At 45.7% G+C, this 14,911-nt stretch overlaps 1 protein-coding gene across 6 annotated transcripts in view; it reads right to left on the bottom strand.

Moving 5' to 3' along the window:
* Positions 1 to 678: 678 nt before the first annotated feature.
* babo (TGF-beta receptor type-1 babo) overlaps positions 679 to 14,911 on the bottom strand; it is a 108,052-nt gene continuing 93,819 nt past the window's right edge. For all 6 annotated transcript variants that reach the window (XM_077643671.1, XM_077643679.1, XM_077643704.1 and 3 more), the window contains 2 exons: positions 7,915 to 8,045; positions 679 to 7,859 (listed from right to left, as the gene is read on the bottom strand). In XM_077643671.1, coding sequence (XP_077499797.1) covers positions 7,734 to 7,859; positions 7,915 to 8,045 — 257 coding nt within the window. In that variant the 3' untranslated portion in view covers positions 679 to 7,733. The remainder of the gene's footprint in view (positions 7,860 to 7,914; positions 8,046 to 14,911) is intronic.

Here is a 14,911-nt window from a genome sequence, read left to right as displayed (position 1 = left end):
CGGCAGCAATACGCGCAGGCGTGTGCACTGGCTGGACAGTGGTATATATAGGAAGTTTCCCTCCCCTGGCCAGGCCATGTAGAAAACCCGACATCAGACTGTGCAAAAGCAGACGAGTGCAAATGCAGCATGCCCTAAATAGCAGCATTCATTTTAATAGCGACTGAAGTTCCATTACATTCCATTTTTTTTTTTTTTCAACTGATTAGACAAACTGTGGGATGACTATTTTCATTTGCACAAAAGCTATGGTGGCCTCACAAGCACTTTGGGCAAAACTCACCTACTGCCATCAACTACACCATGTAGCAGTGACAACTCTTCCCAGTTCAATGGAGTTGGAAAATTTCAAAGGCCCCCGACCCGATTGCCTACTGAAAGTGCCCGTGCTGATGTAACAAAGGTATATTTTGAGATGTAGTTAAAAACTATGCAACGATGTAGACAACAATTTAGACACCTTGAAAATGTCAAGCTGCAGATAAAAAATTAATACAGGATTTTATGACAGGAAAATAAACTTGGGGCTCAACGAGGTGTTGCATATGCTGGCCTTAGAGAACATAGGAGCAGGTTTTAGAATAGCCACATTTGGATTGTGTTCCACCATTTGAAGCATCACTCTGGCTGAAAAGCAAAGCTGCAAGTAAAAGAAACCCACAAGAAATGCTTCCAACATTATGCTTGCATTAAATTTTTTTTAATACTCTCTTGTTATGACATTATACTTCCACGGCAAAAAAAATTACCCTCCACACGAGGCGTACCATCACTCAAACTTAAGATATTATCTGTAATTAAAAAATAGCAACATCACATCATCCAAACCATGCAGTCAGGTAAACGTCAAAGTGAAAGCCAGCTCTACGATTCATTCACCTAAAATGTGAGCAAAACTGCTGTAGTGAAACAAATATTGCCATATTCTTTAAGGTTATAAAGTTGATGCCCACAAGCTATTCCTTCAAAATTAGCATTTAGGTTAAGAGTGGGTGCAAAACCCAAAATGTGATGTCAGCCCTACGTGGCAGCACTATTTGCTTATGGCCCCTCGTCTAAAACCCTCTAATGTTCTTGGTACTGCAATCATCTGCAGTAGCTTAACACAGCAGATCAATCTAAGCTGCAAGACACTTCTGTTTGCAGAGTGGCCATAGTGCTGTGTACTGTGTTACACAAAGAGAGAACGCTTTTAAACAGCCCAAGATGGCTGTGCCCATCTCAAGAGTTCAGCGTTTTTCAGCCACTACTTCTTTAGAATTCAGCACACCCTTTCTGTTCTTTATATAAAAAGTTATCACTGCCCTTTTGTGTCTTTATACATTTTTTTTTCCCACTGAAAACATAACCCTTTCTGCAGGTACTTTTTATTAGTGAACCAGTGGAGCAACTTCAACCAATTTCTTTTAAGAATATTTGCTGTATGCTTGCTACTTGTTAACAGCCTATGATGCAAGTGCACTGAAGCACCAATAGTTGTAATGCAGCAGGTCCCCGGTGTTATCAAGTTCAAACAGCGGAAGATAAAAAAACATGAAGGGAGAAATGCGAACAGCACAAACAGGCGCCTGTTTGCCTCATAGGTGTTTATTCCTTCGTTTTCTTTTGCGCAGCTTGAAGTTAGTGCAACCAACCAGCCCGAATAGTCCTGCCAAAATCAATGGTTCACTTTCAAAAACTGCACTAGAATAGGAGGACAGAAAGAAAGACTGTCCTCGCATTTCTGCGCAATTTACGAAAATGAATGATTTCCACCAACTAGCCCGCCAGAAAACTATGCTAACAGCAAATGGTGTTGGCAGTGTATGCCTCAAGCCTTATTTAAATGAGCGCAGGCAAAGGTGTCGGAGCTTAGTATTAGTAGTGAGAAGAGGCATATGCGGCTGGTAGTCTGTATAAAATAGAAATTTCCCTTTCAGTAAGAGAGGTGTTGGCTTACGCATTAAATAAAACAAGACCTTTGGTTATGGTTTATGGCGGTTTAATGTGCCAGAGCGGCTCAGGCTATGAGGGACGCCGTAGTGAAGGGCTCCGGAAATTTCGAACACCTGACAAGAGCTTTGAAATTTTCAGACTCTAACTTAGTATATTTTGACCTGTTGTACCAAGCTGCTGATGTTGATTGGTCATTTTAAAGGCATTACATGTGACCCTACTGCGAAAGCATGATATGCCATATGTGTAATGCAGAAACCATATAGGAGTCAAGTGCCACTCACTATGCTTGTAGTGAAGTGCATTTAAGCCTACTATTCCACATCAACTCTTCATGCAATTTACACATGAGCTCTGCATAAATGAGCTAAGAAGACAACAGCAATGACTTAAATATCGATACACCACAAAACACACTTCTGCTGCTGGTTTTGTTACAATTTCTAGTCCCTGTACTACTAACAAAAACATGGCACTAGCATCAGCCAAACTTTACTATGCATTGAGAGAACAGACTACCAGTCTTTTGCACTCTGGCGTCTGTAATTAAAAGCACTTTTAAGGGTTTCACATGAGACATTTCATACTATACTAGATTAAAAAATCTGTCTATTTAGCGGGTAAATGTAAGTGTCAGGTGCTCCAAAGTGTTTAATTATTACTGCGTTTTCCTTTTTGTAACTGCACATACCATGGCATATATCATTACTGCATAAAGTAAAACCTCGTTGATACGTTCCCAATTCATACGCTCAAAATCACGGACATTAAAATGTCTCATACAGTTACACTATATTTTTCCCGGTTAATACGTTCCCAGTAAACAAGATTTCCCAGCTACAACGCTTAAAATTTCGACAAATTGTGGTCTTACAATACATTTATTGATCAACTGCACATGTGCAAACATACAAGTGGACTGAACGAGAGGGCACGCAACATGTTTTTTGCGGCAGTCACCCGCCGTGGTGGCTTCTCTGCAGTGCTCAATGCAACGAGGCAAAGCAACACCACCACCACCACCGCCAAGAACAAAAACGGCGTGCTAGCATTTGCGACGGCCATTTCTGCGGGGACGCGATACGAAGAAGAGAAACGCTGAGGTTTCTTCGCGGTGCGTTAAGGGAAAGGAGGCGAAGCTTCTGCAAACTACAGCGATGCGCTAATATGCGAACGGGCCGGCTCTGGGAAACGCAGCTTAAAAAGCAGAAACACTAAGACAATCAGCTGCCGCGGTGGCTTTCCCACAGTCAACACATTTAGTTGGGGCGTACGCAGTAAGCTTGCGTACCATTCTCTTACTACGCTGCGTATGCTGTGAATAGTGTAAACACGACACTTTTAGTTGGCCCTGCCGTAGCGTCCCTCAGGCTAACGGTAGCGCCATCTAGTGACAAGACGTCAAAGCACATCAACGCTCTGTTGAAGAAATTTTCATCCGTGATTACTGATAACTAGGGTGAGGGCATTGCGAGGCTTTTTTTTGTTCAACTATGCAAACCGAAGGAAACGTAAGAACTGACTAAAAGCTAGAAAACTGCATCGCCAGGTGTCGTTGCTACGAGGAAAACACACCGCATTTAGTTAGGCCTAGGAGCTTGAAAATCGCCAAGTTATCTGAAAAACACAGGCTAGTTATCACTTATACCGGTACGTGTGGGCAAGAGTAGGCGAAATAAAAGCGAACTGCTACCATTTGAGCGAGCTACTGCGTAAGAAAATCCAGCGGCGACATATATTTATTCCGAAACGGGCGAGATGGTTGCCGCCATGTTCTCTACGCGGCATGTAGCGTCCCACGTTGCGTACGCTACGCTATGCTTTATAGCGGGCGGGCATCCACAAAGCGCGGCTAGATACATTGGGCTCTGCGCATGCGCATTTGTTGCCCGCAGTGTCGCTGCGTGCGCAAGCTCACTGCGTACGTCCAACTAAAAGTGTCTACTACTTGGGTGCATAGGGGCGAAGCATCCGAAAATGACAAGGAAGAGATTTTGGTTACTTTCGTCACTACCGTCGACGGACCGGATGCGTTACGAATTTCCTTCCATGCTAAAGACAGCGCGAACGTGGACTGAATTCAGCGAGTACTGGTATAGGATCTGTTCAGCTCTTGTGCCAAGAAATGGCAATAGACATTTTTATAAAGTGAAATTTTCCATAAATGTCTTTTTACCTTGTTCAACAGCTGCATTTCTCAAAATCAGGCGGTTTGGATACGTTTTCCCCCGCAATTAAAAAACACGTATAAACGAGGGTTTACTGTATACCGTATTTACTCAAATGTGGTGAGAGATTTTTTACAGAAAATAGATGTGAACAGTCACCCCTCACGTTATAATGAAATATTACGTGGAGACAAAAGTACATCGTGCCATATTTACTTGTGTACTGGTTGATTCATCATGCAGGCTGAACCCAAATTTAAGAGAACGTAGATGGAAACATCAACAAAAAAGTTAGAATGCCATAATGGTCGACCAACAGAACCTGCAAGCCACAAATATCAACTATAAGGCAACCAGCATGGCACATCACATATCTGAGCAGAGCGGAGCAGTCCGAAACTCATCACCGAAGTTTGCACTCTTGCATACCGAGCATAAGTTCGACACATCACCCAGAGGAAACATGACAGACTACGCAAGTGGTAAAGGCCTTCATTTTGTTCCATTAAAGTTCGGCAGATTCCCTCAACGTCAACAGCACCGCTGATGGCACATGCTAATGCAGTAATCACTTTCGGATGCACGGAAAGCTTGGTGTTGCTATTGCACGTAAAAAAGCGCTCTCGCTGCTTTTCTTGGCATTGGTGCCCGACACATTTTTTGGCAACATCGAACTCACTTGCTGCTGCGCAATTTTCTGGCGGTTACACACGTGACATGATGACTGGTTTAAAGGTTGCCAAGAACAACCATCGACATACGGTACCGTGTTGGGAGGCATGATTCGCCACATGGTTGAGCGACTGACTGGGAGAAGTTTTGTCTTTGCGACGAGGCCCCTAAAGCACAAGGTAGACACAGTGATAGTGCAGAGAGACTCCATGCTCATCTGCATATCGGTCTTATCCGATAATCTTTTGTGTGGCTCTCTTGAAACAGAAGAGGCATGTGAAAGTAATTTTCTGAGGTACTTTTGTTCGTAAACTACTTTCCATCTTTCTATAAACTGCAGCCTTGTTACTTGCATTACATTTGTGTTTCTTTAAAAGCCCACAAAGCTGACCCTTGTGTTACAATTGTCGTCGTGCTACATACGAGTAAATAGGGTACATTGTATTAAAGGCTGAGTAGCGACTCGCTTGCAAGATTCCTTTGAGCCAGAGCTGCCACACACAACGCCTGCGCAGAAGGGAGCAAACCTGCCAGCATGTCGACATCAACTCTTTTCTTTGTCTTATTTTCCCTGACTATGCAAATTTCTGTAGCCAAAACCAATTTCCTCAAACAAATTCTGTGCTTCTTTTACCATTTTTTTTTCTCAGTTTCAACTGAAAATGTTGAGCCCTACCTATAAGAAGTACAGGAAAGCGAACCATTACAGCACGCAAGAAAAAGGGTTCCCAAGCTGAAATGGAGCTTTCAGCACTCAGTAAGGTTTCTCAGAGTTTCCTAAATGTCATGTGCCATCCCTTGATGCCACATTTGGCTCCAAGTGGTGATGAAGCAGCAGTTACTACTGGCTTTGGATAGATCAGTGACATGTTGTCTACAGAAGCTGCATGGCATCCACAACTGTTCACGTGTGTCTTAAGGCATGCCCAACTCTAAAGCCCTCAAGCTTGATGTTTTACAGGTACACTACCTGTCAGGTATTGCACGGCAGAGCTGAACATTGAATGCTGTTGAATGCCTGCCACAGTGCTGAAGGACTGCACAGCAGCTTGGACTCAATGAACTGGGGTGTTCACACACACGGAGCAGTTCTGCAGGCCCAGATGTTACCTGCTGTGGGATGAACTGCACTTCCTTTCCAAAGGTTGCACCAACTGGCAAGAAGCACAGGGCACAAGCCGATTTTAACAGACCAGCACACACAAGCATTCTGTCTGGACTACAGTAGATCCTTGCTGGAGCAAGGCCTACAATGAGAATGAATTTTGGTGTATGCATCTGCTTTATATACACAAGACTGCAGTCAAAATTAAAAACACCTTGTACTTGCTGCACTCTTCAAGTCAACAATACATTCTGCCACAACTACTTCTAGTCATGCTCAACCAAGAGAGAAGGTGGGTAAGCACCAATCAGTGCAGATTGCAGCAAATGTAGGTAACTGGAAAGACAGCGATTCACATGAGACAGAAGCTCACGGACAGCAATCAGTACAAACACAGCAAGTGAAACACAGAGCCCCACTGTAAGACAAGTCTTCGTGAAAGCACTGATGAGGGGCCTATTGGCACACTTGGATTGTACACAGGACACAGATACACACATCCAGGTGTCAAACAGGACATCCCTTGTGGACAAGCACAGCAGCCCTAATCTCTTGACCAGCTCATTATTACGACAGCAGTAAGAGAGCAAACACCTCTGCTATGAACACCGGAAAAGTGACACTGAATAACTGAAAAACTTATGCCCAGCTACAATCGTTATCATGGTCACTCATTGCCAACAAATTTAGCCCTGTCACGTTTCATAAACCGGTAAAGTCCACACTGTTGTGTCACATGTACTGCACAAAGGGGCTTGGAATGAGCAAGGAAGAAATGAACCATGTCAAGACACCATTACCAAATAATCAATGTCTTAACAGTTGTAGCCCCCATGTTTCCAACCTATTTGGGAGTAACCCTTCGAATCCAGACAGCCTCTAACTGTTGTCATTAAGTACCAATGCCAGTGTGTTCTACAGCTTCACTTCAATGATGAAAGCAAGTCTAGGATGCACGTAAAACTCAAATCTGTACTGATGAAGCTTAAAGATGGCTAAAACCTTCTATATGAAAGGGAGCAGGGAAATGAGCTCCCAATGCCTTGGGGCATCCATTGTTGCCCTTGGAAGGACAAAAATTTCGCCAGTAGTGGCAACACTGCAAACAATGAAGAAACCATGTCAGCGAAGCTCTGACACCACTGTGAGAGGGGCACGAGTGTTACCAAGAGTATGTGGCACACTTGTACAGACAGATATCAGTTGCAATCATCACAGCAGCTTGGCTAGGCCATGATACACCCTGTCCTCCCAAGTGCTCAGCTGTCACTATCAATGCACCGCAGAGTATTTCACAGAAGCAAACATGCATAGGCAGCCACAGCCAGCAGACAAGGAATAACGGGTCACACACAAATGCCTGTCCAGGAGCGACACAGTCCCACGAAGAAACAGTACTCTTTGCTCCAATTCTTGCACACCGGTACACAAGCCTGATCCCACACATGCACATACACAACACAAGCACACACACAGAACTGAGCAAGAAGGCAGTTCACTTCCGTGCCAGCCCTTGCTTACAATACAAGCCTGATGACACACTGCATAACTTTCTTGCAGCTAAAAAGAAAATTCACAACATGCAGACGTTTGTAAAACCAAACAGATGCCACGAAATATTCCTGCCATCACTCACTGAGCCAAGCAAGCAGTGGGGCGGAACAGGTGTGTCTCTCTCAAAATGAGCCAGCTACCCACAGGTTTCGATGACTCCAGCCCATATGAGAGGCACCCCACAAACAAAAACAGGAAGGGCAGGAGACAGCTGTCGAAGTATGTCACACTACCGGTGAGACTGAATGGCAAAAGGCACAGGAAAGGCCCCTCCTCTATGGTCCTGCCACAACCCGAGCCTAGATCTTCAGATCCTCCTGAGCGCCGAGGTTGGCAATGGTCTTCTTGATGCGAAGCGCTGTAAGCCGGGCGGCCGAGTTGTGGTACCAGCACTCCTTCATGATCTTGGACATGACCCGCAGAGCCTGCACCACACAAGTCTCAGAGAGCACTGCAGCAGGGGGGCTGTCACTTGCTCACCTCACATGACTGCCAGCGGTTGGGGAGGGCAGGCCTCTGACGATCTGTGCAGACTGCCTTGCGCATCTCCTCAATGGTCGGGTCAGCGGGCACCAAGTCATAGTAAGGAAGCTGGTAGTCCTCGTAGATGCCTGCATCCAGTAAAAAGCCAACCGAATCAACCACACAGAGCTCCTTAAGCTCCAACTGGTGCAAATCCTGGATGCTGACAAACCATTTTCTGAGCCCTCCTAACTTACAGCCGTCCCAGCTCCCACCAGCAGTATCAGTCGGAAAAAGCTAAACGGAAACAGACTAAATGCAGCTAGACAAATTGCCTCCTAAACGGCCAAGTGAAGGAATTATCAGCAAGAGGCAGCCTGTGCATAAACCAAACCACAGCAAACACCACAGTTCATATTGCAGATGCAACGCAAGCAGAAAAATTAGGAGGAGACTTAAGCTCCACCTTCGGGGTATGACGTGACAGCATAATGGTTATTTCCTACCTCCTTTCTAAATTAGTACCTCTTTCTAATTACACACACTCCTTAGCACACATCAGTAGGCATACAGAACCACATGATACATCATAAGACACTCAAGGCCTCCCTTTAACCAAGTCGAACGAACAATCCTCAATATCCTAGGCCAATAAAAAAAAAAAGCCTCCATGGCCTGCGGGTAGCATGTTTGACTTGCAACCTAAAGGTCATTCATTCAGTTCTTAACTAATTGCCCCAATTTTCTTTTCAGTGTAATTAATTTACTTCACATCCTTACATGTCATAACAACATTTGAGTCATGCTACGACCTCTTAATCACAATTTAACTCGAGTTTTAATAATTTTCATTCCACAGCTCAATGTGTGACGTCACGATCGTCTCGACCAAATGGAATTTTTTCGACATGCCAACACCAACAACTGTGGTTTCTCCACTAAACAGGAGCTTAACAATGTCACGTAATAGGCACACCTGCTTCTACACACGACCCAATCTTACACCCTTATTACACAATGATGACCTCTCTGGCCAGCACAAAGCCCAACATGCAGAACTATTAACAAGCTTCTTTAAACACAGAAACATACAGGCTTGATGAGGAAGTGTAATGGGTATGCTAGTTGTGCCAAGTAAACACAGGACTCAAAGCCCCAATGAAAGCATTAGGTCCCACAAAGGGCTTTTCACCCAACTACAGTAGAATCTCGAAGATAAGAATTTCGAGACACAAATTTGTAAAATCCTCCAGCCAATATTGTGCACAATGTGAAGAATTTTGGATGTTCCATACTCTCCCATGCCACTACGGATGATAAGAACGTGCGAGCCCCAACTGCACCCGCAAGCACTAAGCACTGCCCGTATGTAACCAATGCTGCGATTAACAGTCGTGCGATTTGCACAAAGAAGTGGCGGCGCACGGCCGTAAATAAAGCCCATCAACTATAAATAAATATGCGTGAATGCATTTACCATGCTTTTGCATACAGATTTTGTTCACTTTGGTTGATGCAAAATTTTGAACGACACAAATTTTTTCATGGCCCCGTGAGATTCGTATCATTAAGATTTTCCTATGTGTGCAAATACTTGCAAGTGTGGCAGGCACTGTAAGCCCCATAATGATGAACGAGTTAGAATACCTTCATTGTAGTTTTCGCTCATTTTCAGGTGCCTGGCATGGACATGTCTAGTACTGACTACCAATGCAGCCAGCCAAACTAACAGAATACAGAGAAAGCTTGTAAATTCCAACTGTATGACTTGGTCCATTCATGCTCCACTGAAGTATATGTATAAAGCAGTCTGCTAATTCAAAGGCGGATTGATTCTGCCACCGTTACTTCAAACTACGTGCTGCCAAACCTGGACGGCCCTGGCATACAGCCTTCAAAGCAATGCACCTGAGCCGCTTCTTCAGAGGAGACGTGAACAAAGAAAAAATTGCGTGTGAGACTGGAGGTGGAGGGCTTTTTTAGTGTGTTTTATTGAGGTGTGTCTGAGACATACTATGAAAGTGACGTGAAAATCTGTGCCCAGTAGCGTGACCACCCCATGCCTTCCACCACTACCTTTTGTAGTCTTTGGGTGGTCACACACCCAATCCAAGTGGCTGCGCAGCTGTGCAATTAGCTGTGTGAGCTCTGTCCATGGCACAACCAGTGCCGAAGCACACAAGTACAGTGAATCTAGCACACTGCAGCATGGCTGGCATGCACGAAGCAAACGGATAGGAGCCGATGTTTGTCATGAGTGCGGCTAGTTGCAGACAAGACAGTCCTGGTCACAGCAGTCTCTCCAAGTTAATCCTATGTGGTTAGTCATCTGCACCCATTAGCACTAAACCAATAGCACTGCCTTGGGGTAGGAAAACAACCTGCAGCTCGCCCTTGCTAGTGTGAACACTGGTGCTGTTGACCCACTCCTTGGTCAAAAATAGGCAGGCCACAACATCTTCAAAATTCATGAACTTCGAAGTGAAGCACAACAGCTCAGTGTCATCACTCTATCAGAATATAGATTGATTTCGGCTCCTCAATCTGGGAAAACGTCAACACACCTTCATTTTCAGCCAGTTTTTCTGGGCAGACTCGTCTGCGCAGGAATTGTCTCCATCGCAGGCTGTCATACCTATAGTCGGATACAACTCAACAAAGCTGCTTTTCCCCATGAAAGGACTCCCCCCCAGCCAATGGCATTGGCCGATTCTCATGAGACTGCTAGCGCGACAATAAAGGGAGTGGCTGACGAAAGGGGATGGTCCCCTCTTTCCATGGTTCGGGAAAGTCCCCTCCTTGCATTGTCACGCTAGCAGGGTTATGAGACTCGGCCAACACCACTGGCTGGAAGGGGGGTCTTTTGAAGGGGAAAGGCCGCTTCGCACTTGAGTTGTATCCGGCTATAGTTGCCCGTGTTATTAGCTTTCGAATTATTTGGCAGGATTTGCTGGCCCGTCAAGCTTGTTTTTGTTTATTTTTTTTCGTAGTGTCGCATGCTGATGGCACCGCATACTAGAAGCATTGGGACAACCAAGCTCGTCTTCGCTATAGGGTGGGAACCTACGCAAGCAACAATGCGCCTTGCTCGTCATAGGGGAGCGGTACAAACTGTACAGACAAGCCCAGCTCGTCTTTGATCATCGGCGGCCATCGAGAGTCGCTGCGACACGGCCGCTGTGCGCTTGCAGGTAGGAAAAAAAAAAATACAGCTCCATGCAGCTTGCAACTACGTAGTATCATGATGCAGTCAACAAATGGATGCGAACCTGACTGGCAGCAGTCCTCTCGTTTTCGATTACTACGATAAAGGCCGATTCAAACAATGAACTGTTCGCCCGCAGACCACGCGTCGCGTGACATTCCACTTCTGCCCAGTGAGGCTCATGCCTGCCCATGTTAGAGGAAAGGCCGCACCTATGCCTAACGCTTATTGCCGCTACTCTGGCCTTCACCTTAGCGCATGGTGTTAAGCAGACTAGGCATATTCACGGTCATTCACCATGCTAGTTTACCCATACTGCTGGCCAGGAATGAACCAGGCAGACCGGAAGTGGGACGTTACGTAACGTCTGGTCCGTGGACCAATGGTCCATCGTGTGAATTGGCCTCAACAGACATGGCATGCATGGAAAGGGGCCTGGCTTGTGGAGGATAACGGAAAGGCCAAAAGTTTCGACTCGCATGCACTGCTTCCCTGATATAGCGAATGCTTTTTGACAGCTAGAATCCTTAGGTAGAGTATTTTTCAAACAATTAACACAGTACCTGAAAAGGCACTTCAAGTTGGTGTCTTTAAGGGGGGACACGAGTCTTTCGGGCCAAAAATTCGCGAAAAAATCAAATTTTCGAAACCGGTATTTTCGAAATCGGCGGCTATCTATCTACCTATCTGCCAAGTTTCTCACCTCTAAGATCAGTATTTTAGTCATAATATAAATTTACATAATCTACGTCGCCAGAATTTGCGCTGAAATCGGCTCTGAAACAGCTGTGTTCCGCGCCGCATAGCTCCCGTTTCATGCGCGGCACCACAGCCATCTTGGTCTCGTTTGAAAGAGCCGTCTTTCGTCTTCAATTTCCCGCCACTGCTGCTTCCTTTCGTCCATTGGTTGCCTAGCAAATAACAAAAAAGAAAAGGTGCCTTTCGCGAGCCTATGGCTGCCTGGGCGCACGTGACAGCAGGTCGCCTTCTGATTGGTGGAGCTGGCTGGCATCGTCTGCTCTGCGCGGCCAAGCCGCGGGGAGACGCGGCGCTTTCTTTGTATCGAGCCGAGGCGAGAACGCACTGCGATGCCTGGATCAGCGCGCAAGTTTCATTCGCGGCAGAAGTTCGGCAAGAAGAGGAAAAAGTCCTTGATTAATAACCTCAAGAGACCCCCTAATCCAGCTGTCTGCGCTGAGAACGACGGAAGTTCTGCGCCGAACGATCGAGTCGACGACAGTACCAAGGTCAAAGTAGGCCTAACGCGTTCCTCGGCCCGAGAGACAGCTACTGCCAGCGGCCGCATACGCCACGATACTGTGATGCTGCGGCCCTCGGATGTGCAGCGAGACGTCATCAGAACCGAGAAAAAACTCGGAGAACTCGCGTCAACTCCAGCAACGAAGTGGAAGTCGGACTGTTTTCGCGATGACAGCAGCGCGGCGGCCCGTCCGCTTGATGAGGCGTGCTTCACGATCGTTAGCCTGGCGTCGCTAAACGATCTGCTAAGGCTCGCTAAGTGCAGAACGTGCGGCGGTGATATCAGCATCGAAAAAGGTGAGCGGGAATATGGGCTCGCCGTTAAACTTGTTCTCAAGAGCGTGAACTGCGGGGACACTTCCTCTTCTTGGAGCTCACCGCGGGCGTGTGCCGATAGGAAGGTGAACCCCTTCGTAGTGAATGTGCTTGCTGCCCGTGCAATGCAGAGCACTGAAAACCAGCAAACGGCCCTGAACGATATTTTCTCAACAATGAATATTTCTCATCGCGGCCTTCATACGAAGACATGGCAAGATTACGTAAAAAAAAAGTTGACGCCCACTGCAACTCGCGCAGCCCAAGAAATGACCGCTGAGTGTGCGCGATCGGTTCGAGAGCTTTACAGTGAATTGCGGTTCAGAAACCCCGGCAACATCGCTGTTTCTTATGACTGCACATGGATGACACGGGGCCACACATCTCACATAGGTGTGGGCACAGTCATAGAACTGTTCACCGGACTTGTGCTCGACTATGTTGTGCTCTGCAATTTTTGTGCCGGCTGCGAACGAGGCCCGAAACCTGATGAACCATCCTACCAAGCCTGGACGGCTGGCCACCTCTGCCAAAAAAACACAGAAAAAAAAGCGGGGGAAATGGAAGTCGAAGCAGCCCTTATACTTTTCGAGAGATCTCTCAAAAAGAATGGCCTTCGCTACACCACTATGCTGTCAGATGGCGACAGCCGTGCTTTTCTTGCACTGCAAGAAACAGATGTATATGGCTACGTCAAAGTGAAAAAGGAGGACTGCATAAATCACGTCAAGAAGCGCATGGGGACAGCCCTGCGAAATTTGATTGCCAAGCAGAAAGGGACAGAAAACCTTGGAGGCAAGGGTAAACTAACCAGAAGCATGATCTCTAAGTTGAGCTCCTATTATGCTTGGGCACTCAAGTCTCATAAAGGGGACGTGGACTCAATGCACAAAGCTGTGATGGCGACATACTGTCATATTACCTCTAACGATGAGACGTCAGATCACAGTTTGTGCCCATCAGGGCCAAACTGCTGGTGCCAGCACAATGCAGCGGCATCGCGAGGGGAGCCTGCACCAAAGCACCACCACAACCTTCCACCTCATGTGTGCAAGGCATTGCTTCCCATTTACGAGCGGTTATCAGAAAGGAAGCTCCTTGAGCGCTGCCACAGGGGCAAGACGCAGAATAGCAATGAGAGTCTGCACTCTCTGATATGGGCCCTGGCACCCAAGGAGCGCCACGCATCTTTGTACACTGTACAAGCTGCTGTGGTTGAGGCAGTAATGCGCTTCAATGCAGGCAGCGAGAGAACATCTAAAATAATTTTGAGAGAACTTGGTCTCAATACTAGTGCAAAAGCCAGTAAAAGGATGACGGAAAAAGATGACCGTCGGGAACACAAGTCTGCCCGGAAACATGCTGCGGCCGAAAATGTCCAAGGTGCTTTCAAGAAGCGGCACTTGGACAATGGAAAGCAAAGGGACTACATCCCTGGGGGCTTCTAGCCATTCTGTGTTGTAAATATGTGTATTGCACTTGTAAATATCGGTTAAATTGTTCTCTGTTTGTTTTTTGCACTTTTCTCAAAACATAATTTGTTAACTACTAGTAGTTTTGCGGCCTCGATATCTTTGCACCCGAAGCATGTAGAGCCGAAATTCTTTTTGCAATAGGAAGCTGAATGTATGCTCTGTGAAGTGTTGAGAGCAGATTTTTTGTTTTTGGGTTCAAAATTTAATTATTTTGATTAGTTTACTTCCACCTGACACACACACTTTGTATACTGAAATTCATAATGCTGTAAAATGAGTAATAATTAACATATCAAAAAACTGCTCCCAACACTTCATTCTTTACTCTTCTAGCTATGTAACTATTCCTTAAAATTCAGTTTTTACCAACTCATTGTTTTACCATTGAGGCCTCAAACAATGGAAGTTGATTATTAATTATCTTGCAAACTAACTGGCCTACAAGAAAACCAATGGCATATTTGAGATCAGCATTAAAAAATTAGTCAGGCTGTACATTTTTATTAAAATTGGCCAAAAAACAACACAAACAGCCTCAGAACCAGTGTCCCCCCTTAAACAACAAGGAATGTTTGTTTATATTGCAAGTTTAATTACAGTTAAACCTCAATGTAACAAACTTAATGTAACGAAGCATTCTATTCATTCCATACCTTCGCGTCCATAGAACACCATGTATTTTTAGCTTCAATATAATGAAGTAGAGAGGAAGATCACATAGACACAACTAGGAAGCCTACTACTGCGAAATGAAACACAG

This window comes from Amblyomma americanum, chromosome 1, assembly GCF_052857255.1.
Source record: "Amblyomma americanum isolate KBUSLIRL-KWMA chromosome 1, ASM5285725v1, whole genome shotgun sequence".
Lineage (NCBI taxonomy): Eukaryota > Metazoa > Arthropoda > Arachnida > Ixodida > Ixodidae > Amblyomma > Amblyomma americanum.
This window is presented reverse-complemented; position numbering and strand designations above follow the sequence as displayed.